Source organism: Brienomyrus brachyistius, chromosome 3 (assembly GCF_023856365.1).
Source record: "Brienomyrus brachyistius isolate T26 chromosome 3, BBRACH_0.4, whole genome shotgun sequence".
NCBI lineage: Eukaryota > Metazoa > Chordata > Actinopteri > Osteoglossiformes > Mormyridae > Brienomyrus > Brienomyrus brachyistius.
This window is the reverse complement of record NC_064535.1, coordinates 19,001,006-19,026,741: the sequence shown is the minus strand read 5'-3', so window position 1 is coordinate 19,026,741 and position 25,736 is coordinate 19,001,006. Positions and strand designations below refer to the sequence as shown.

General features: G+C 48.3%; 1 protein-coding gene across 2 annotated transcripts in view; it reads right to left on the bottom strand.

The window, feature by feature from the left end:
• The window catches only part of ttc27 (tetratricopeptide repeat domain 27), a 53,081-nt gene that overhangs the window by 4,131 nt on the left and 23,214 nt on the right, over window positions 1-25,736 (bottom strand). For both annotated transcript variants that reach the window (XM_049008004.1, XM_049008005.1), the window contains exons 10-16: window positions 14,484-14,597; window positions 10,943-11,038; window positions 8,577-8,699; window positions 4,776-5,003; window positions 4,448-4,546; window positions 3,660-3,712; window positions 2,448-2,613 (exon numbers count right to left, since the gene is read on the bottom strand). In XM_049008004.1, coding sequence (XP_048863961.1) covers window positions 2,448-2,613; window positions 3,660-3,712; window positions 4,448-4,546; window positions 4,776-5,003; window positions 8,577-8,699; window positions 10,943-11,038; window positions 14,484-14,597 — 879 coding nt within the window. The remainder of the gene's footprint in view (window positions 1-2,447; window positions 2,614-3,659; window positions 3,713-4,447; window positions 4,547-4,775; window positions 5,004-8,576; window positions 8,700-10,942; window positions 11,039-14,483; window positions 14,598-25,736) is intronic.

Here is a 25,736-nt window from a genome sequence, read left to right as displayed (position 1 = left end):
CTGCCATGCGAAAGCTGTGCTCCTGTGTTCAGTGTGATTTTTTTGTGCTTTATCTACAGTACATTTAGTGATACAGTAATCATGGCCCCAAAGAAAGTGAGCAGTGATACCAGCAAGAGGGAAGTGGTGAGAGTAGATGTAGAGCTTAAAAAGGAAATTATAGCGAGACTTGATGGCGGTGCACGTGTGTCTGCTCTCTCTTCGGAATATTTAATGTTTTTGCTTTTGTATGTGTGCTTTTTCATGTGTGTATTAGTTTCATATTAATTGTTAATGCTTTTCATCATTAGGTAGGTAGATAAGTTTAAATAGATAAACATTTGGGGGAGGGGGGTCTGGAACAGATTAAACTAATTTACATTATTTCAAATGGGGAATTTTGAACTTGGACCTGGACCAAATTGTAAGTCGACCAACCTTTCAGAACGAATTAAGTTCGTGTTAAAAGGTACTACTGTACATTAAACATTACGGCACTAATCTTTTATTTGAACAAGTCATTTTGTTAAGTTATTGGTTAATTAAGGGAGGGATCACAATCATAAAGGGACACATCCTTTTATTTATATTACCAGGGTTCTCTAGTTTCATCAAAAGTTTGGAGTGAGACCTGTTAGGGATGCAGCGCATGTCACACGGTCAAAGCGTGAGGCTTGAGATCCCTGCCTACCACATTCATCGGATCTTGCACTGCCACTTCCACCTTGTCTGCACTCCTTATGTGTGCAGGAACTCTAGCAATAGGATCACATGTAACTTATTTTGGTATTTAACTGGAAACAACAAATGCTATTTTCTGATTGGTGGGTAGGTGGCTGTTAATTCTGTATAAACTATGAACTCAGCAGAAAACTCCACTCCGTATGCCCGTGCGTCGTCCATTAATTCTATATAGGAACACCTTGGTGGGCGTTATCCCTTACTTGTCCCTCAGCGTGACAAATACAAGGCGTGGCATATGAACGTGTGAACTGGTTGAAATGTGTGTTTCACGGTCAATGCATAAGTCCTGATTTTACTTGTACCACTTGCGACATTTTTATAATTCATAAATAAATATGGCCAGCAGATCAATCTTTATTTTCCACAGAACTAAAAAATGATGTATCGTTATCCCGCTAATGAGCGCTGGGACGTTCCACCGCTGGCACCGGCTGGAGAGGCAGGCAAAAAGTATTCAGTCATATTGAGGTACAAAAATAATTCCATCTGCTGTCTTTTTTTTCTACACTTCCATGTAACATCCACGTTAGCGCCGGTGCTTGTGGTCAAGCAATCAGCAAGATTATCGCTGCAAGCGGCTGCACAGTAGTGCCTCTGAGGAAGTGAACTGGACCGAGTTCCAACGATCTCACTCACACACACATGCATGCATACACATAAATACCAGTTATCGTTCTCTCCGGGTGTCTCACATGATACACAACAATGTGGTTAGCCACTATATGGGGGGTATATTCGCGCCTAGTTATAAAATTTAGTAGCACTGTCTCCAAAAATAGTTGCAAAATGCGACTAAATGGTCGTAGCCTGGAGCCACACATCGGATTTCTTAGGCATTTTTACACTATGTGGCAAACAAAAGGAACAACACACATATGGAAGCCAGTTCACAAGTTTGTCTCTGGGCATATGTGTTTGTGTAACGTTACGTTAGACAGCCAATCACCAATGACTTCAGATCTTTACACAAGTATGCTACATGCTTATTAGCTCACAGGCAGATTTACTGTTTGGGCACTGGAATTTGGCACCAAAAGAAAATTTATTTTTCAATCCTTGACAGGATTGGAGCATTTCGGTCGGTACCACAAAAGTACTTAAGTCCGGTACCCAGTCCTAGTGGTAAGGGCATTTTTTATTTATTTTATTTTTTTTTTTTTTTACAAAATGCAGAGGCCAGCAACCACAAGCATCAGTTTCCCAAACCAGTGGATCTCCCTAACTGTGGCGAGCAGAGGACTGTGGGACTCAGTCAGAAAAACACAGCCTGAAAAAAGTGAACCATTATTCTGAACAACAACAAAAAAAAATGTTTAGTGAAGGTCAAGACAAAAAAAAACATAAAAACAGAAGTGGAAAAAGCGAAGGAATGAGAAATGGAGGCGTGTGACGTAAATCCATTTAAGAGCCGCATAAAAGACGGGTGGGAGACGTGCACCCAGCAGCCCAGAGAACACAAACTCCTACAAGATGAGTGTCTCACAGCAGTACCAGCCTGTAACAGGATACAGAGGGCTTAAAGCCACAGTACACCAAAGTGGCCTCCTTTCTAATGCAAATGAGCACCACAGTGGTTTGCAAACACACTGAGGTGCTTATGAAAAAGCATTATGGTCATATCAGGCTGGGACTGGCCCACAGTGCCTTGCGGGGATTGAGGTGGAAGTGTGCTGGGTTACTGACAGCAGTGTGTGGGGTGAAAGGTAAGGGCCAAGGTGATTAACCTGGACATCCTGGTACTTCTCTCTTAGGTCCATCAGCCGGTGGTAGGCCCGGATGGCCTCCGCAAACTCGCCCACGTCAATGCACACGGCAATGAAGTTCTCCCATATCTGCCAGTGCTCGTAGTTGCACTTGAGTGCCTCTTGAAGGGTGCGGAAGGCCTTGTTCCTGGGAGGCAGAGAGAGGGTCCACTGAGAAGCAGTACCAGTAAAAAGACCCCCCACCTCTACTCGCTTGGAATTTGCGAAGAGGCTGCCACCGAATTAACAGCACCATGGAAATTTTAATAGGAGCCTATAGTCTAATTTCAGGGCTGAAAGCGCCAGGTGATTGTGTGTGTGTGTGGGAAGGGGGGGTTGTAGCAGAGTAAGAGGGTCCCTGCAGGACATGCACAGGAGAGACCGAGGCTGTGTTTGGATTTGGGGGCTGCATCCTTTACATGGACCACGTCCTTCAGGCTGCCCTCAAAAGGTCCATGCAATGAATCTTGGGGTTTGCGGAGCTGCAAAGAATCCACCCGTCGGCAAAAGGAGGACACATTCCTAGACCACATTTGAAGGAGCCTTCGAAACAGAACAGCCTTGTCGCACTGCTGTGACACATTCGGTCTGAATCATTAGGTTCATACTTCTCCACACGCATACTAGCGGATGTGTCCGCTCGAACATTTATGACGCATTCGACCTCATTGTTCGCCTCTGTAGATGAACGCCTGCTGCACTCCAAATTTGTATCTGTGCAGCTGTGTCTGTGCAGCTCTGGACACACTGCACACGATTAATTCGCCGGCGTCCACTTTAAATACCAACATGGATGCTTTTGATGAGCGTTGAGGGAGTTTGCAAACCCCAGGTTTATTACCTATTTACAAGGTATGAACCAGCCTTTAGAAGGATGCAGCCCCTGAATTTGGACACAGCCAAAGAGAAGAAGCAGGCAGTGGGGAGGGGCCCATAAGGGAGCAGGCAGGTAGGGGGTGGGGTCAGTTCTCCACCCAAAACTACAGCCACCCAGTGTGATTTCATGATAGATGCCAACCCCAGGCCCTGCCTCCCAGTGATGGCTTTGGTGGATGCAATGTGGTGTAAGGATTTCAGCTGTGCGGATAAAGCCACAGCATAAGTGTATAGCCAACTAATGGTCGGTCACCCCAACAGAAAGAACTGTCAGCTCCACCCTCCACATGCCATTGGCACAGAAAAAGCCCCACTCACTTCTGTCGAAGTCGGATGTAGGCAGTGGAGAGATTGTTCCAGGCTTCAGCATTCTAGAGGTGAACCAACACACAGAGACACAGTGAAGGACAGTGACAAACGCAGGGAGAGAGGGATAGAGAAAGAGTGAGATGGAGAGAGACAGACAGAGAGAGACATAGGGAGAGAGAAGGATAGAGAAAGAGTGAGATGGAGAGACAGACAGAGAGACATAGGGATAGAGAAAGAGTGAGATGGAGAGAGACAGACAGAGAAAGACATAGGGAGAGAGAAGGATAGAGAAAGAGTGAGATGGAGAGAGACAGACAGAGACAGAGAGAGAGAGGGATAGAGAAAGAGTGAGATGGATAGAGACAGACACAGTGAGGTATAGAGAGAGTGAGAAAGAGAGAGAGTGAAAGATAGACAGTGAATGAGACAAAGAAATTTGAGATGGAGAGAGACAGAGAGAGACATAGGGAGAGAGAGAGAAACAGGGAGACATCGGTAAGCCAGACTGACCATAATAAGATCTGTCCTATGCATTTCCTAACAGAGCTCCACATCTTTCAAATGACCCCCCCATAAACAATAAGTTGGTTTAAGGGTCAGAGATCTACTTTAATGGTTTATTATACAGGTCATTAACCTCTCTGTCTCAGCCAGCACTGCCAACGAGCAGCAGTATGGTTAGCAGGTTAGTGGGAAGAGGGCGGTGTTTCCAAGGTTCTCACTGTGAGGTTCCTGTTACTGCCAAGTCTTATCTAAATTCCCAGCCCCTTAGGAATGAGAATGGTGGTGGGACTTACATCTGGCTCCAGACCCACGCATCTCTGGAAGGCCCTGGCTGCACCCTCATAGCCCTCCATGGCGATATACGCGCATCCCAGAGAGAACCACACACCCAGCTGTAGCGAGGAAAAGTGGTATTGTCAGGGGTCAGAAGTTACCAGAGACCAAGTGTTTCTTGTGCAGCAGAATCAGTATTGATTTCAGCGCCTAAATACTGGACAGGGCCCAGTGGAAGCAGAGCGAACAGCAGCAGTCACACATGGAGCTTCTTTGGAACCAAATGTCACACCTGGCCAGCTGCTGGGTGCATGCAAGGGACTAGTGCAGAGGTCAAGCGAGGCACACCTGCATGGGGTTGATGCGCAGCGAATGCTCAAAGCACTCGATGCACTGTGCAAAATCCTTATTACGCAGGTGCAGCAGCGCCATGGAGCGCTGGGCGCGGGCACTGCGATGGCCGGACAGCTCCCAGGCACGCTCGTAACACTGCAGCTCCCTGAGCACGTCGCCTAGCAGACAGTACAGCGTGGGCGTCTCCCTCCGCTCCAACTCGCGCCGGAGGACCTCCTCGGCCTGGGTAAGAGATGGGGGCCACCAAGAGAGTTAAAAAGCAACGATCTGGTATCTGTTGCTGATGTAACATAACAAAGCATAGCTCAAAAAGTAGAAAGATAATCTACAATCAGAGTGAAGAGGAGGATGAGGAAAACTCCCACCCACCCAAACAGAAGGCTCACTGTGAAATTCATCAACATCTCCTACAGGCAGAACACTGTCATCACTGTCACTCATTTCTAAGTTCAGAGCCTCTGGCTCACAAAACATCTTTAAACTCCAGTTCCCACTTTGATCTCACACCCGTACAGGCCCCCCTTCCCTGAGCTGGTCTCGGCCTTAACAAATGCTACAGAAGCTGCATTTCTAATTATTCTTTAATTCCCTTCACTCACCTCAGTGATCAGGAAAGAAAACTGTTTACATCACTATTATTCCAGTGAGCAAACACTGATACTTACACGCCTGCAATAAAGACAATTAGACACGCAGCACATGTCCTACATGTGCACGCTCACGCACACAGAGGCACACACACAAACTCCTGGTTCAGTTCACAGGAATGGCTTGGGCTCATCGCTTGCGTCTTATTCAATTTAAAATAATAATTTACAATTTTCATAATGGAGAGGGTGGCCTTTCTGCCCTGTCAGCTGATCTGTGCACCTCACTTTCCCACCCCAGATGCCTCCCTGTTCCATCTTCTCCACTGTCTGTCACCCCCCCCAAAACACAGGTGCCCAGATTAAATGTAGCTCCCCCACACGTTCTGGTGCAGCACACGCCCTGCACCACCGAATCCTAATTCAGCTCCCCTCCCCGAGAGACCAGCTTTCAAGGTGACTCAGGGAGCCCTATAGATTTACCTCTGCCTGCACCTTAGGGATCATTGTTAGGGTGAGGCGCCTTTCACACGCACTCATGTTTCACGCAGACAAGCATGTGCCGTGTCACGGGGGGAGGGGGCAGAGCTGAGCACACTGATTCTTTAAATGGCCCCCACTCCACTCAATCACACGCCGTCAATCACGGGGTGTCATCACCATGACCATCAATCACATAAATAGGAATAACAATCCCACATATTCCTATCAGCATTTGAGCCAAACTGGGCGGGCATTTCAGGCCTCAGCCGCTGCCCCACCATGATTGGGGACAGCTGGGTGTTAGGCGGGGGAGAATTGTGGATTAATACAATCCCAGAGTGGAAAGTCAGCCTGGCTGTTACTGGGGGGCAGTGCCACCTCCTCAAAGGCAGACAGAGGGCAGCATGACGAGCCCCTCCCCGAAAGAGTGACTGGGGTATAAAGCACAGCAATGTGGAGTGGGGAGGGAGGGGCCCTGCCATGTGACAGACTGTGGGAGGGGCCACCGTCCATGACGCCTCTTCATCCTCCAACATCCTCTCTGTGCTGTGAGTGCGACTGAGGAAAGGGCAGAATGCCATTGGAAAGCAGCAGTAAACCTGTCTCTTAAGGGGGGGGGGGGGGGCTCACTGGGGTATAAGGCTCTGGAGCTCAATCAACAGCCAACACTGTGTAGAGAAACTTGGCAAGATTATTTTAATAATAGCCAGAACCCCCATTATAGCTGGGTAAAGAGATTCAAGTGGGACGGACCAGGCACGTCAGTCTGCTGATAAAGTCAGCAGCAGAGAAGGAGTTAAAATAATTAATGACAATAATAATAAAGGCTGTCTCCTTGGCGATGGGTGGAACCCGGGGCAGTGGGTCCTCTTAGCGGATTGGTGGCTCAATCACTTAGAGCTCTGGTCACGCCTCGGTAATTTCATTACAGCAAAGAATTCTGAGCTTCCAGCGTTCCTGGCGTTCTTGCTTCAGGTCGTTACTCGCTGCGACCCGTGCGGGCCCCCTCGACAGACAGCCAGGATGCAGCACTTTGTACGTGCTCTTGCCAAACTAATGGATCACATTGCATTTTTACTGCGTTACACAGTGATCTGGCCCTAGGCCATGGGGGTGGGGGGGGTCCATTCCCTTAACTGTTTTTTTAACTGCCAAAAATGCAGCACAGTAATCAGACTGGGAGACAAAATAGGAGGAATTAACAGGGCAAGAAAAGACACATGGTGATCTAATTTGGGTCGGGGGGATTTGCAGTAGCATGGGAGAGGTCAGACACAGATACCCTGAGCTGGGGGGGCTGTCAAGTTATTAACCTGCTGAACCTGTGTGGTGACAAAATTAGGAGACAGTGAGGCCACGTTGACACACCTAGAGGATAACCGGCAATGAGCTCACTGTTCATCATGTGCACGTCTGTCACTGTGTGTGTGTGAGTGCACGCACGTGTGAGTCTGCGTGTGTGTGCGCATGTGCATGTGTCAATGCTTCTGTGTGTGTGTGTGCGTGCGTGCGTGTGTGTGCGCGCGTGTGTGTGTGTGTGCGTGTGCGCGTGTGTGTGTGTGTGTGTGTGTGTGTGCGTGTGCCTGGCCTATGATTGTACAGGACTTGTCAACAAAACCGAAGATGAAACTGGAAGTAGCATTGCAAAGCAGAGGGTGGACAAAAAGAGGGACGGGGGGGATTTTACACACAAGACAATGAAAAGAAAGGGTGGTGGGGGGGTTGGTGGTTGCTGTGAAGCGGCTCCATGCACAGCAGATGGCAGTTACATAACTCGGCTGGAGTGTCTCGCTCCTCTGGAATATACAGAGTCTCTCAGCATTCCCACCCATGCCGAGGGCGGGCGCGTGTCCAGTGGCCCACAGCAACCCATCCGTATGGATGTGTCTGTGTGCGCGGGAGTGCGCACATGTGTGTCACCCAGCAGGGTGCTCGCATCCCCGTAACCAGCAAGACAGTCACTAAGGACGATGCACCCGTTCGGGCGACAGATCACGCCACCCACAGTTCTCAGGGCACTAGGACACATTGCGAGTATGGGCTGCTAGCTCTGGGATGATGACACGACGAAGGTTCCCATAGCAACCGCAGTATTGATCACTGAGGCATGTATCTTAATCTAGGTAAGACACCCCAGGTTAAGGAAAGAGGCCAGTGGTGTGATTTGAAACTTTCTGGGTCTGTATCCCTCCCAAGAACATCAAACTCCAGCCAAACTATACTGAGATCAGCTGCAACTCTGCAGGATGGCATGTGACAGAAGAGCGCAATTGGCATTAGAGCAGCAGACAGAATTCACCTGCGAGTGAATTAGCATGCAGAACAGGCTACTACAGGGTGTGGTCACAGACACAGGGGGACAGGAAATAGTATGTTAGACTAGATGAGATTAATCTTTATTTTATTATCGTGCCAAGGCATTGCTCTCATAAACAACAAAAAGCTTACCAAATATAAAATAAGGAATACAAAAAAAAGCGTCATCTTAAAAATGTCAAAGTAAGCAGGCAAGTAACTAACGTAGAAGTGTGCATATGCAAAAAGGTGTATATAGGATAGCATATTGCCATTTGTGCCGATATGAAAAAAAAATGATTGTGCATTTATTGTGCTGAACAGTGATTGGGGCAGGATGAACTATGAAAAGAGGCCAACGCATAACCATTAGTCCACGGGCAAATGAGGAAGGATGAGGGACAGGGAATGATCAGTGACAGTAACTTGCCTTGCCATGCTGGCCCAGCCTCTCGTAGCAGATGACCGCGTCCTCCCACAGCTGCAGCCTCTCATATAGCAACAGCGCGGAGCTGGTACATCCCAGGTCCATCAACAGGCTAGCCAGCTGGCGCTGAAGAGGAAGAGGAGGGTGAGAAGCAATGGGCAAGAACAGGGATGCTAGTGTCTTAAAAAAAACAAAAAAAATAGCCTCTCTACTATTGCTCAAACGCGGACACACATACACACGCACGCACAAAAACACACACACATACACATGCATGCACACACAAAAACACACACACATACACACGCATGCACAAAAACACACACACATACACACGCACGCACAAAAACACACATACACATACACACGCATGCACGCACAAAAACACACACACATACACATACACACGCATGCACGCACAATACACACACACACATACACACGCACGCACAAAAACACACACACACACATACACACGCATGCACGCACAAAAACACAGACACATACACACGCATGCACGCACAAAAACACACACACATACACACGCACGCACAAAAACACACACACGCATGCACGCACACACATGCACACACACATGCACACACACACGCACAAAAACACACACACATACACACGCATGCACGCACAAAAACACACGCACGCACACACACACGCACGCACACACACACACACATGCACACACACACACACACACACACACACACACACACACACATGCACACACATGCACACACACATGCACACACACACGCACAGACACACACTGACAAAAACACCTCACCAGCCCCACCCCGAAAGGACCCACGTACACGCCTCCTGCTTGCTGGCACACTGCCCTCTGCACTATAAGAATCTCATTGAGAGGAGCCCACCCACCCAACATACAGGGCCACACCTGAGGGGGTGGGGGTGCAGTGGGAGGTATTCAGTATGTTTACATGCACGCTAAGAAAATTGAATTATTGCATAAGATTGACTTAAACTGGACTTTTAAAATACATGTAAACATGTTAGTCTGACTGAAATCGTACTAAATCAAATTTCTCTTTGTTGGACTAAGACAGCAAGATAATGCAATTGGGAGTCAATTTACTCCTGCATGTTTACATGCAGTTACGGTTCAATCGGACTCACACTGGCCTAGGCGCTCTGCGCATGCTCCACAGTCCCCCCCCCCCCCCCCCCGACTTTGACCTGGAAAGGACAGAAGAAGCTCGTATACAGAAGCAGCATGGAGCGAACCAAAGGATATACAGCACGTAAGAAATATGCAGCGCTGTAAAGCTGTCCAATTCACCGCTAGACCAAAGGGTGATTTTCCATCGCACCAGGTACCAAAAGTACGGTACTTCAAGGTGTTGGTTTCCCACTGGCATAAAAACTGGTACCGGCGCTGAACGGTGAACTAGAAGCAGCCCAGTACTAACATGCTGAAAGGAGCCATATCACCATCTACTGTAGCGGAGTTACATACTTCGGTCAATAAATCAATTCCCCTCCTGTGCATGTATACTGGGACAAGAACAGGAGTCTGATCAAATGGCATAGTCGAGCTATAACCGTAGCTAGACTTAGCTATGCATGTAAACATACTGAATGTCTCAGTAAGTAAAACGGGGGGGGGAATTCGGCAGCACAGCTCAGCACAGATGCACACAGCCGACTCTTGACCTACACTGTTCACTTACAAGGCCCTATCATATTTTTTCATTGTCTCATGCTACATATGTTCTCCTGAACAGGAGAGAGCCAACCGCTGACATCATGGGGGGCACGGGTAACACCAGGCTCTGTCTTTATGTACAAGCCGAAAGAAGGAGAAGGGAAAACCTAACTAAACGGTCAGCAGAAACAATGTCACATCTATCCATTACCCTAATACCTAGTTTGTCATAGCATAGTGAAGTGACGAAGGATGACGGCATTTTATGGGAGCGGAACTACCTCATGACCACCAGGATGAAGCCGTCTAAGGCCTTACCAACTAGTAGATCTAAATATTACTGAATCGTGCGGTAGTTCAACACCTCCTTCTTCCCTCAAAAGAACTCCAGGCGGTACTTTATGAAGAACACGCCACCACACACAGGTCAGAGCCGTTTGGCAGCACTTCAAGAAGGACTGAATCTCCTCTGAATCTGAACATTGGCCCTGCTCCTTATTACTGCCTTGACATTAATGTACTGTTAGGTGTCCAGTCGCAGTCGGCAATGTGTGTAAAAGCACTCAGATTCCAAAAAACATCAGACACAGAATCAAACAGGTCCTACTGAAAAGGCTGTCAGCATGGTTACACAGGAAGATGACATCATCGTCGCCCATTGCAGCGAGAGGGGCGTGGCCATTACCTGAAGCATCCAGTGTGGCGGCACCTGGCAGCAGTAGAAGACCTTCAGACGCTCGCTCACAGGCAGGTTCCTCTCCTCAAAGTGGTCCACCAGGGTCTGGGGGGCAGGGGGGAGAGAGTGACACAAGTCAGCCAGGCACTCTACTCAGACTATCAGCAGGCTCAAGTCAGACTAAAAAAATGCAATTCAGATCAACCACAAAGTCATTTTTTTCCACTAGGGCAAAAGTGCTGTAGCAAGTATCCTAAACGGAATTTTGGGAACTGGACCCTCCCACTCCCAACAATAAGAGCAGGGGTATATTACATCACATTAATTACAACTGGGTAAAAACTGTGAGTAAAAGAGGAGAAAAACAGACCTCAGAAGAGCGGATTTCTAGTAACGGGATCTAGACGGGCCAAGGGAGGCATTCAGCGGAACAACAGTCGAGCACAGCGCTTTGGCCAGCCCACCATCTTGGTAACACACATGAATATCAGCTACGTGTCCTCATTGTCCACCAATTCAGCCCACAGTGGCCTGCCAGACACACAGAACCAAACAAACGTCTGTCTGTCTCATTGTTTGCGAGATCTAGCCCAAGCCAAATGTTCTGCCATGTGTCAAAAGGGGGGGACTGCTGCTGGTATCCCACTGACGCACACTAGAGTGTGACACGCACAGATAATGGAGTGGCAGGAGAAACGCTACAACTCCACCCCTTAGGGACTATTCAAACGGCAGGTCGATAAATGAACACAACCACTACGTCGTTCCCTCCACCACCCCACCCCAGATGCTGCATTCCAGGAGGTGGTGAGAACGGGGCTTGTCCGGAAATTACATTTCCACTTCACTTGCCACAATCAGTTTCTTTAACAACCAGGTTTAATTAGTAAAGGGGATCCTGGGTAGCTAATTTCCCATTGCCACAGCCAGTAAGCGCCTTCAAAACACACTTTCTCCGCCAACGTGCACATTCACACACACACACACAGACACGCTTTAAGATGGTGAACACCATTCTCTCTCATGCAGCATCCTACATAACTGTGTGACTCATCAGGGTCATCAGGGGAAGGACTGCGGTCCCTCCAAACATCAGATGCCTTCTGGAAAGTCTATGTCGAACAGTGTCAGCGAAAGAAGAAACTGCCGCCCGAAAGCTTCCATATGCTCAAGGACAGGAGACAAGGAGACAGAACCAGTAGAGCATACTGGGTGCCCGGTGACCCAGATCACCTTCATTCCTGAGTGCTCCCCCTGGTGGCCGGGTACAGGCAGGCACGAATCACAACAAAACCACCACATGCAATTACAGATGAGCCGGCGAGTTGACTTTGCGAGTTGACTAGTGTCATGAACCTGTTATTCCCCCCGCTTGCCTCTCTCACCTTGGTATTTAAAACGCAGGCTGTCCGATGCCCAAATCTGCCCCAGATAACATGAGGCTAGTGACCGTGTTACTGATCTCCAGACAGATGTCAGTAAACAATAAATGTGACGAGCCCACACCACACTTCGGCTCTTCACCAAAGGAGGGAATCAGACGCAACTCTAGGGTGTTAGGTAATGTTGGCTTTGTGTGTTTCTTTGGTTCACACAACTCTACTTCCAACCCTGCAGCGGCACTGTTGGTGGGTTGTGAGCCACATGGCTTCAATTAAAGAACTCCAATCGGGGACAGCAATGAAAAAGAATGGTCCGAGTTGCCCAGGAAATCCAGAATCCTGCCCAGACTACGCTGGGTACCACAGAAGTGGGATTTTGGCATGGCTGTTGGTATAAACCTGCCCACACGCCATGCTGCTATCTTCCCCTTGGGGACAGGCTGTCTGGCACCTCTGCCACTGCGATAGCTGGGGCGCCCCTGCATGGCTCAGCGGGGTCTCAGGTTTGAAGACGTGCGAAGCAGACAAGCACCACACAACGTGAATACTCACAGGAGGGGTGTGAAAAGGCTCCAGCTACTAAACAATTAAGCGGCAAACAGGCTCCAACTTGGGGTAGTTATCACCCACCTGGTAGGGGTAGTTATCACCCACCCGGTAGGGGTAGTTATCACCCACCTGGTAGGGGTAGTTATCACCCACCTGGTAGGGGTAGTTATCACCCACCCGGTGGGGGTTAGACACACTGACTCAGCGTTCAGCGAGGAAGCTGACAGTGTCTCATGCCACTCCACCCTGCAGAGGGGTGAGTTACAGCCAGCTTGTCACCCTCATACTGTGGAAAAGTGTCACCTTACGAACAGCAGAAGAGGGATTCCCAACCTTCCAATGTTGTGCAATATATTGCAATATATTGGGCCCCCATCCTGGGTTGTTCCCCCGTGACTCAGTAGGATAAGCGATTTGGAAAATGGATGGATGGATGAACACACACACACACACACACACACACACACACACACACACATACACACACACACACACAGTGGTACCTGTTCTCAAACTCATTAGAACTGGAATTTCTTAAAAGTCGAACCAACCAGTTTGAAAAAAAATTACCTGGAACTCTAACTGAATCTCAGAAGTCGAACCGTGAACGCTGACCTAAGATAACTTGTACGCGCAGGGAAATGAGTCACGTCTCTCAGTGGAAACAAAGGGTAACGCTTCAGTCTCAGCCTCGCATTTGCTGTGATAGCATCGATTGGTGGTGATAGTGCTTTTTTTTTTTTTTTGAAAATATCAAGTAATACATTGTACTTTATATCATTTTGGTAGCCAATGCTCATCAAAAAGTTACGCTATAGTTGTACAAATGTTACAACCTAAAAGTTTGCGATTTATGGACAAATTAACGAATAGAGTAATAATAAAAATAAACAGTGGACTGCATGGCATAGTTTAGTGTTGGTGCAGTGTTGGTGCAGTGTTGGTGCAGTGTTGGTGCATGGCTTGGGGTTGTCACGATCTACCGAGCCGGGATCGGGGAAGCAGAGACAAGACTCAAGCGATTGGGAAACAGGGTTTAATTGAGAACAGTCAAAAAAACACAATGACGTTAAAATGACTGGACTGGGGAAACAAACTGAAATGCGGACTAAATAGAGAGGACTGCTGACAACAACCAGAAACAGCTGATCACACGGGGATCCCACAGGTTAATGAGGAGGCGTGGCACACGGGGGAAGCGGACAATAGGGGCAGGACAGGGGCAGTGTTGGGGTACATTCTTTATCATTTTAGAAGCCATTAAGAAGAAAATGCTCTCCTAGTTTTATCCTGTTCATTTTGTGTTTAAATGCTAAAAAAGAACATATTTAGGTGTCATTTTTTGGGGCTGTGAAGCAATTAATTGGTTTTACATTATCTCTTATGGGGAAAATTAGATCAGAACTCAAACTTTTTAGGAGTTCTGAACAGATCAAGTTCGAATTCTGAGGTACCACTATATATATATATATATATATATATATATATATATATATATATATATATATATATATATATATATATATATATATATATATATATAAAAAACACACACATACACACACGCACACACAGGCTGGAGGCATGGGGGCATCACTGCTGTTCCAGGGCTATAGTACCTGTGTCTGCATCATGGCCCTCTCTACCCGCCGGGTGCTCCTCCGCTCCACCTTTGTGCGCAGGGTCAGGGCAGCCACCTCCACAGCCCAGAACTTTGGCTGGGACAGCAGACACTGGGGAAAGAGAGCAGAGGCCTATAAGCATCTTGCAACCAATGAGCAGTTCACAAACCCAAACACAGGAGCACAAACACAAAGCACACTGCAAACACTGCTCAGAGGGCATTCAAACACACCCACATGTTCTCAGCACACTGACTGTTAACGTGTGTCCCATGGTAACACCCACAGACAGCACCGAGTCACCTAGCGCTGAGCACGAAGGAGCAATTCGCTGATATACAGCGGAAGCCACCATTCAACTCTGCCCAAACACACCAGGCTTCATAAAAACATTTGTTCATCCTCCACATATCGTGTATCATAGAAATTAGTCTCCCTGTGAGCTGCCAAAGAAAACTAAACAAAAGGGTCTGTTTACAGCCACACTGGAGGAATCATTCCATCTAGGCGGGTGTTAGGATTCTAGATGCACTCCGTGAACGAGTTATATAAAGAAGATAATTATTCCCCTCCCCCAGTTTCCCCAAAGTAATTATTACAGCTTGCCGTAAATCACAGCAGAACCTGGTGAGGAGATCAGTCTGCTTATATTTCAGCTTAGCTGAGACAGACTGTTAGGGTGTACTGACACTACACACGTTTAACCCCAAAATCCAGTTCATTTGACTAGTGTGATCACTCCTTACCATGCCCACACACACAGTACGCTTAACCATGCCGCGGCCTGCTTGATAAAGTGGGCCAGAGCAGGGTTAGTCTGGCTCAGGCACGGTTAGCAATGTCTGTAACAATGCAATTAGTATCAGTGCTAAAAAAAATGCAATACGTACCAAAGCAGCTTTCAAAAATGCAGTACCACAATACCTTTTCAGTAACAGAATCGAATGCAGCATTAGTAAGCACAAACTCTGAGATACTGAGTAAAATGTGGGACTATCTTCCTATACATGCAGCATGGATAAATAAAAATTTACTGCATTACACACCTGATAAATCTGTGTGTCCTCATGCCCATAATGACAACATAAGGATATTAATTGTGAATTCCAATCTGCTGCGTGTTTGTGATTTCCTTCAAAAAAAAATTCACACGGTGATGATGAAAGCTTGCTTGGACCAGGACTTAAATGCAACGTGAGAGAAGACCAGCAGGGAGTGGAGAGAGGGAACAATCGTGCTTGGGCAGGGTGCAATGGTGCGTTCGATTATCAGGATACTGTTTATGGTCATGATATGGTATTCTCTAAATCGAACACAATTATATTTAGAACTACTAATACATTTAACAAAATTAACACTTAAAAACACTTATAAAACAGAATTACTGTTGACTGTGTAAGCCGCCATGTTGAAATGACGTCACAGGGGAAACAACAAAATTCTGTGTAACATCAACGTCATTGAAGAGGTGTGTTTCGTGACGTTTTCATCCGAGTTCCAATTTGAAGACAGATAATCGAACGCAAGACAAGGCAACTGGGCCAAGTGTCAGTATGCCCTGAAGGCCAGTCCATACTTCAGTTTTCCGCATGCACTTTTGGATGCGCAAAGGGGGAAGTGATGTAAATTTCATCATCAGGAGTTGCCTGCGGTTTGAGCACAGCTTTTTATGCCTAGTGGAAACGGTGAACGTTGACTGCATGTGCAAGATAATTGAATAGGTATATCCAGTAGGTGGCACATATGTAAACTTTGTCCTTTTCATTTGTTCAATTGGAAATAACAAATAGCAGCTCTGGAAACCTCGTCTCATCCCTAGTTGTTCAAGATTAATGACATATTCTATCCATGTCGTCATTAATTGATTTCTACCCATAAATCATTTTTTAATCACAAGAATCGAATAGTATTTTCAATGAGAACCATGATTGGGAGGATGTAAACAGCAAATATTAAACTTATTTACTGTCTGTACTGTTTGTGAGACAAAGCCAACATTGGTTAAGTAGTTTTACCCAAAATATTTTATGTTTTCATTGTTTTAAAAACCTGAGAAGACTTGAAACTTGCTGTTATAAACCTCATCTCTTCCTGCTTTCACACAAGCTCCATTCAGACCAAGAACCTCCTCCTGCTTCATTGTCAACCACAAAAACACACCTTTTTGACTCCAGGTATTTCTCCTCCAGTACTAGGCACCCATGTCACTCAAAACCCAATTTAAATGCTCCACCAGTCCAAGGGGAGCTCGGAGGGGAACCAGACTTTAAGATTTTAGAAGACTTTAGAAAGGCAGATGTAGGGGTCCTACAAAGCTGCCAAGAGTTTATGTGAAAAACCATGGGGTCCTACCCATCTCACAGAGTGGAGGTCACATCTGCCGTAGGTGGACCCAACAGCACACTAGGCCAGTCACTTAATATGTTGTAGATGCAGGAAAACCCAAATGGGACACTGGGTCAGGGAGAAATCCTGAGGCTAATGTAGGACAGCACGCCATTTTCACATAAACATGGCCATTTAGTAGTGAAATATGCCTACCTGTGAATGGTAACCCTAGAAACAGTCTGTGAAGCATGGGAAGGTACGAGTAAAGCATAGCACATGCACTGACCCCACGGAAGCAACCAAACGCTCTGTTTCGTCCATCCACTCGCCAATGACTAATGGAACACTGCATAACCCCAAGTAAAAGCCTCCTGTACAAAAATCACAATAACCCCACCTGAAGGAAATCTCCCTTGGTTACCGTTGGCTTTTGGGACCCCTAAATTTATGGAATAGTCCTCTCACTCCTGCCCTGTCTGGTTGAGTCTGGAAGAGAATGAAATCTCAAGGCAGATTTTATTCAATCTACCCAAGACACACAACGACCAGCTAGAAATCCACGATGATCTAAAAATGTGCCAACCCTGGGGGTTGGGGGAAGGAACTGCCATACTTTGCATGGCTGCCTGTCTGAACATGCAGCATGATTAGAAATCGGTCAAATTAACAAGCACACTCATTCCTGCGCTGTAACATTAGCTGAAGGGAGGATGAGTCAGCCTGGAGCAGAATGTACTTATGTAACCAGAGCCAGGGGGGATAACTAAGATCCACAAGCAGGAGCAGAGAGGTGGAACGACGTATGAATGAATCCACAGAAACCAAAGTTCCACATGATGGGTTTAGCTATACTGAGAGCTCACCCCCACACAAAGAGAAACCCTGTCCCCCACTCCACATTTTCAGTACATCCCTCTGCAGCAGTAACACCTCTGCACTTAAGTCATCTTCACACGGCTTGAACATGGCAACGGGGGCTAGGGCAGGTGCTGGCAAGACGCTGTGTCTCCAACATTATTCCAGTTGTGCTTCATTGAGTTTGGTGATCAGCCCCACTGTCATGCTGTAGCTGATAACAACGGCCCCATTCTTTACTTAATTAAGCCTTATCAGCAGTGTGAGGGAAATCCCATTTCCATCAGTGTATGTATCATTTGTTGTGCATGATGGAGCAGTTTGCATGAACAGGAAAAGCGAAGAGTCTCGTTCCCGGGCTGAGATGTGTCGCGTCCACAGTGGGAACCAGCCAGCGGATCAGGGAGAATGCACTGCACACCTGTGCCAGGTCCTTTAAAAGCGGCCTCTTTTCAGTGTGAGGTATTGTTGAGTCTGCATGAAACAAACCGAGCTTCTCTCTCTGCCTTTTCACAGTCTGGATCCTGATCGCAGCGTATACGCTGACCCTAAATCGCTCTGTTCCACCTCCGCCTGCTGGACCTGCCTTCCCAGTCCCAGAATATCATGTCCAGTCTGCTTATTCCCAGTTCTCGTTCCCCAGTCTCCGGAGACCCACCGAATCCCCTGCTCATCTCTTGTCGGCCGATTCCTGATTGCGAATGCAAAACTGCCCAGCCCTAACCTCACCTCAGTTCTGCTTTCTGATGTTTTCCTCTATTTTTCAGAATTTCACGAGCAACATATTCACTGACATGCTGAACCACTTTGTCGTCATCTACATCAACAACATCCTGGTCTACTCCTGCTGCAGCAAGGAAAACGTCCAGCACGTTTGCCAGGTTCTCTGGGTCCCAGGTTCAAGTCTCCGCCTGGGTTACATGTGTGTGGAGTTTGCATGTTCTCCCCATGTCGTCGTGGGGTTTCCTCTGGGTACTCCGGTTCCCCCCACAGTCCAAAGACATGCTGAGGCTTGAATTAAATTGAACTTGCTAAATTGCCCGTAGGTGTGCATGTGTGGGTGAATGGTGTGTGAGTGTGCCCTGTGATGGGCTGGCCCCCCATCCTGGGTTGTTCCCTGCCTCGTGCCCATTGCTTCTGGGATAGGCTCCGGACCCCCCGCGACCCAGTAGGATAAGCGGTTTGGAAAATGGATGGATGTATTGGTTCCATTGGTTAATTTTTATGGCCGCCCTGCTGACAGCCCTCCTGCGAGGTGATCACCTCCTTCCCTCCAATGGACCGCTATGGCTGACACTGCCTTCCATACCCTCAAAGACCACTTCAGCTCTGCGTCAGTGCTGCGCCAAATGCACCCGTTGAGGCTCTTCATGGAGGAGGCTGATGCCATGGAGGTGGGGATACGTGCCATTCTCTCTGCGACGCAGCCTGAAGATGGAACCCTGTACGTTCTTCTTCCGTATGCTCAGCCCGTCGCCCACTTGCTTCCTGAACCCAGTGTCCTGGAGCCTCAATCTCACTAACCAGGACGCTCAGCCAAGGCAACCTGTGCTCGCTGGCTGCCCCCCGGAAAGTTGTTTGCCCCCGCCACTTGCTGTCTCTCACTCTTGCAGTGGGTACATACCTTCCTCCGCTGCACGAGGGGAGGGGAGCCGGTACAGTGCGTCTCCAACCCGGCAATACTGGTGGCCAGGTTGGAGGTAGAAGGATATGCTCTATCCTGCCCCATCCGCACCCAGCACAAAGCTAATGCCCACCTGCCGGCCTCCTTCCACCCTTGCCAGTTCCCCAATGCCCCTGGTCCCCCTGGCCCTAAATTTCATCACAGACATGCCCCGTTCCCAAGGTAAATCGCAGTATCCTCACAGCGGTGGATCGCTTCTCCTGCTCCTGCATGTGCCACTTCCGAAGCTCCCCTCCTAGATTTTCCAATTCACCTTTCTGTCATCTGTGTGCTGACCTCACTACACAGTAGGCCCACTTCCTGTCTTGGGTAGAGTACCTCATTAACTCCTGCAAGCTCCCCAATATACGGCTCTCCCCGTTCCAAAGTGTCCTTGACTACCAGCCCCGAATGCACCCATGGACTCTCCGCCCAGCTACATCCTTATGGTGGAGGTCTGGTTCCAGCTTAGCCGCAGTGCATGCACTGAGATGAGACTAAGGTTCTCAACCTTCTGGACACCTCCCTGGGGAGGTGCTCCAGGCATGTCCAATCAGGGGGAGATTTGGGGCAGACCCAGATGATGCTGGACAGATTATATCTCTCAGCCCCCCTGAGAATGCCTCAGTAGCCCCCAGAAGGAGGTGGCTGGCGAGAGGGAGGTCTAGGGATGGGAAAACCAGTTCCAAATTTTTGCATGCCTCAAACATGATCAGTTCCTCCGATGGCAGCAGCATGGAATGTATAAATCATGAGGCAGAAAACGCCTCAACGCCGCATTTCTGTCCCCTTCTAGACACAGTAAAAATGCCCGTGTTTATGCTGCATCTTCGCTTGTGTGGTCACGTCGTCTAGGACTTCAACCAATGATGTTAGTTAACTTTGCATACATTTGCATACTGCGATATAAAGCTTTATGCAATATTAATAATAAACTGATTACATGCTGGGGCGGCATGGTGGTACAGTGGTTAGCAGTGTTGCCTCACACCTCTGGGACCCGGGTTCGAGTCTCCGCCTGGGTCACATGTGTGTGGAGTTTGCATGTTCTCCCCATGTCGTCATGGGGTTTCCTCCGGGTACTCCGGTTTCCCCCCACAGTCGAAAAACATGCTGAGGCTAATTGGAGTCGCTAAATTGCCCGTAGGTGTGCATGTGCGCGTGAATGGTGTGTGAGTGTGCCCTGTGATGGGCTGGCCCCCCATCCTGGGTTGTTCCCTGCATCGTGCCCATTGCTACCGGGATAGGCTCCGGACCCCCCGCGACCCAGTAGGATAAGCGGTTTGGAAAATGGATGGATGGATGGATGGATGATTACATGCTTCCAACTAAACTTTTACAATAAGATAGATCTCCAACATGGTGAGTGTTGGAACGTATGTCAGTGCAGAGTGAGCCACTGTGTACTAAACTGCATCATGGACAACAAGGCATCTTTCTCCCTACAATTTGAGTGTAGTACTCATCTAATACTAAATTCAGGTTAGTCTTAGAACAGCTGAGATGTTGGTTTAGTGTCTGGCTTTCACATTTGCATGGGAACATTGTGAAAGAACTCATTCCATGTAAATGCAGAAAAAATAAATTGTAAGAAGTAAATGATTTATTAAAGATGATTTGCACAAATCATGTATTTAATGTGCACTTTAATGATGCTTTCTTATTTTTGTCATAGCCGCTCCAAAGCCTTTAAATTATATCTAGTAAAAATTACACGAATGCAAAATTAAAGAGTGTAGGTAAGAATGTGCGTTCAGTAGATAAAAGCGGTATTTTAAGTTATTCAAATTTTACTTGGTATTCATATGCCTATTTTTTGAAAGATAAATTATATATAAGGGTGCAGCGTGGGCTAAGCCTGTGTCTGCGGGTCCTTGAGCGAGGCCCTTACCCCCCAGCTCCCTGGGTGCCTCTACGGGTGGCTGCCCTTCGTAGACTCTACAAAAGAGCAAGTTGAGTGAGGTGTAAAGACAATTTCCCCACAGGGATCAATTACGTATATTATATATATATATATATATATGTATATATATATATTTAACAGTCAGTTGTATGTTTATTTTACAAGTTACATCATTTTAAGGAGCTTTGTAATTTAACATGTGCAGATGTTAGGTAGACATTCCACATTGTGTTCAAACAGATCATAAAATGCTGCATTGATGTTGGAAACCTGTGTCGGCCTATGTTTTCCCAGAAGAGATCAGTCTTTCCCAGAATCGATAAGAAAACTGATTTAAAAAAATCATATTGATACTCAGAATCAATAATGGCATTGGTATCAATATAATCTTACCAATTCCCATCCCTAGCCAGAGGTCTGGGCTCAGACTGCTGCACCTGTGACCCAGAGAAGTGGTAGAAAATAAATGGATGGATGGATGGATGGATGGGTGGAATGAACTCTGGGCTCCTTTAAGGGTTATGCATCCTAACCAGACACCATGCACACACAGACAGAAGCATGTCAAACTCTGGACTCGCTACACCCACCTCCTCACACACAGACTCGCAAATTAATATTGATTACAGCCAATCAGTGTTCAGCTCATTACTGGTGACACGGTAACCTTGTGAGTTTAAACGATCCCTAAAAATCAAGCTTGGTAGTTTATTTCTGTCCTCAGCATCATTAGTGTCACTGCCTGTTACTGTCACTAACAATAATAGTGGCCTTATTCGTAGCTCCTAGGGGTCAAACCATAAAGAACCACAGAACATAAAGCTGCCACCCCGTGCCCAAACTCTGCTACTGACCACTCATTAGTTTTCACTTTACAGACACCTGCAGTTACATCTAAATGAATAGAGAATGAAAAGGGTCCCACACATGCAGTGACCAGAAGTCAAAAATATTACAATGTCCAAGATGGGCATCTTACACGGGACATTATAAGAACATAACTCCAGTGAAAGCACTTACGCAGCAAATCTGGTATCCAAAAATAGAACCGGAGGTCAAAAGACTAATTAAGAATGAACATGACAATTGTCAGCTCACAACTGCCTAAATTTATCAATGTTTTCCTAGTCAGAAAGGCACTCCACACTTACACAAATCTGCATTTAAATAAATTTTATCACATTTATTTGTTATTGTACTGACACAGCCCCCCCCCCATCTGAAAGGAGTTGAGGGTCAAGCAGACCAAATGAGCCCTGCCCCCCCATAGCATTCAAATAGCGCCTAATATGAGGCCTTCCAACAAGTATGTGATGTGACCCAGAACCAGCATCAACAGATTTCCACCACTGACCCGTGGACGGCCAGACTGAGGGTGATTGTTTCAGCAGATTCATGCTCTGTTTACATCAGCCTCTGCAGTTGGGTTGACTTCCGCCCAGCTGAGCTGTCAGCCACCCAGTATGGAGTGCTGTCTTCCCTAGACCCACTGTACAGAACTGAAAGTGAAAATCTTTGTCTGTTCCCAGTCCCATATAACCCCCTCCCAAGGGTAGATCTGCACAGTTGGTTCCCTTAGCTCTCAGGTCACTACGCAGCATTCCGGGAAACTGGAGACCTTCGAAGACGGGGTAGGCTGACATCTGTGAGACAGTTTCTCACGAGGCTTAGGCTATCCACAATGCTATCCTACCTCAAACTTTAAGGTGGGCAGTTGACCAAAACGGACAGCCAGCAGAACAGGGGCTGCAGGGAACTTAGACCACTGACTGTGCAAATGTACCCTTGGAAGTGGAGAAACATTGGACTGGGAAAAGACAAAGATTTTCACTTTCAGTTCTGTAGGGAAGACAACACTGATGTAATGCTGACAGTATTGGTGGGGGGTGGGAGTAAATCAGACACAGCATGGTCCCTCGGGCTGGGGCACCCTGCTGGGTGATGCGTGAAACAGATGTCTCAGCTCTTCATTATCATCGTCAGCTAGCCCACAAACCACAACCACTCCACATACATTTCGACAGTGCATGTTTTTGTGTATATGAGGGAGGGGGTGGCAGCAGTGGGGCTGGGTAGGGTCAGGGGGAGAGTCCAATACAGAAGAGACACTCTCTGTGGGAATGTGCTACCATCCTGTCAGCCTTCAACCCTAATTACCAAACAGCCTGCCGATGGTCTGCACCAGCACTGCCTCTGTGGAGGCCCCAGCTCCTTCTAACAGCCTGCCGATGGTCTGCACCAGCACTGCCTCTGTGGAGGCCCCAGCTCCTTCTAACAGCCTGCCGATGGTCTGCACCAGCACTCCCTCTGTGGAGGCCCCAGCTCCTTCTAACAGCCTGCCGACAGTCTGCACCAGCACTGCCTCTGTGGAGGCCCCAGCTCCTTCTAACAGCCTGCCGACAGTCTGCACCAGCACTGCCTCTGTGGAGGCCCCAGCTCCTGCTAACAGCCTGCCGATGGTCTGCACCAGCACTGCCTCTGTGGAGGCCCCAGCTCCTTCTAACAGCCTGCCGATGGTCTGCACCAGCACTGCCTCTGTGGAGGCCCCAGCTCCTTCTAACAGCCTGCCGATGGTCTGCACCAGCACTCCCTCTGTGGAGGCCCCAGCTCCTTCTAACAGCCTGCCGATGGTCTGCACCAGCACTGCCTCTGTGGAGGCCCCAGCTCCTGCTAACAGCCTGCCGATGGTCTGCACCAGCACTGCCTCTGTGGAGGCCCCAGCTCCTTCTAACAGCCTGCCGATGGTCTGCACCAGCACTGCCTCTGTGGAGGCCCCAGCTCCTGCTAACAGCCTGCCGATGGTCTGCACCAGCACTCCCTCTGTGGAGGCCCCAGCTCCTTCTAACAGCCTGCCGATGGTCTGCACCAGCACTGCCTCTGTGGAGGCCCCAGCTCCTTCTAACAGCCTGCCGATGGTCTGCACCAGCACTCCTTCTGTGGAGGCCCCAGCTCCTGCTAACAGCCTGCCGATGGTCTGCACCAGCACTGCCTCTGTGGAGGCCCCAGCTCCTTCTAACAGCCTGCCGATGGTCTGCACCAGCACTCCTTCTGTGGAGGCCCCAGCTCCTGCTAACAGCCTGCCGATGGTCTGCACCAGCACTGCCTCTGTGGAGGCCCCAGCTCCTTCTAACAGCCTGCCGACGGTCTGCACCAGCACTCCCTCTGTGGAGGCCCCAGCTCCTTCTAACAGCCTGCCGATGGTCTGCACCAGCACTGCCTCTGTGGAGGCCCCAGCTCCTGCTAACAGCCTGCCGATGGTCTGCACCAGCACTCCCTCTGTGGAGGCCCCAGCTCCTTCTAACAGCCTGCCGATGGTCTGCACCAGCACTGCCTCTGTGGAGGCCCCAGCTCCTTCTAACAGCCTGCCGATGGTCTGCACCAGCACTGCCTCTATGGAGGCCCCACGGAAACATTCCAGAGACTTTTATTTAATATGAGGTGCTGAGCACTGCAGTCAAGATTAAGATGACATATGGGGGGGGGTCACTTCCTCTCTCTGTACTGAGTAGAGATAGTACACCCCAGACTGGGCCACATTCAGGTGAGGCTATTTCACCATTTCAAAACACTTATTTGCATAAACACATACACAAACCATCTGGCACATACTAGAACAGTCATATTAACCATTTTGCCACAAACCAAGACCATCGTCATTTTGAAAAGCATTTTAAAAATAAAATGGGGGGGGGGGGGGGGGGGGGCACAAGAAAGAAGACTGGTTAAGACATCAGCCTGCTGCTAGAATCCTGAGATTTACTGTGGGACAGGTACTTAAAGGCAAAGGTAATAAATTAGGTGTTGAGACCTGAGGGGCAGATTCTTGAGAGGCCCATGCCTGTCACTTAGGGGAGGCTCTGCCCACGCTCCCCATGGCTCCAGTCAAGCTGCACCTGGGCAGGACTGTGAGCCAGTCGCCAAGGGCCAGGGAACGAACCTCTGGCCAACCCAATAAGAACTCCCAGTGGTGGACCAGCACTTGTCTAATCCCCGTGTCACCACCCCCACTCCAAAGAAGTCAGACGGCTCCTCACGGGGGCCCTAAGAACGGCCCCGCGTTCGGCCTGATCTAGGGCACTCTGTGTGGCCGCTTCTCCGTTTCCACAGCGAGGGAAGACGTTACATCCTGGAGCTTGTGCTGTCCATGAGAAGCTTCTTTGGAGGTAGGCGCTTGTGCAAATCAACATGACTTATGATTTTACATCAGACGTTTCCCCTTTAACCTCCATAAGCTCAATGGCCAGAAAACATCTCCGCTTACATATGAAGAATCCCTCTGTCCTGTACGTGGCCCCCTGGTCCTTCTGTGGCAGCAGTCCCATGAGAAACCGTCTCACAGATCTCAACCTACCCTGCTCTGAAGGTCTCCAGTTTCCCGGAATGCCCCGTTCTGACCTTATGACTAAAGGGGTGGAGGGAGGTCCTGAGGACTGGCCAAACAAACATCCAAAATAAAGCTTCCAATGCGTCCCTCAATCCCTCTCAGCGAGAGCAAGACCAA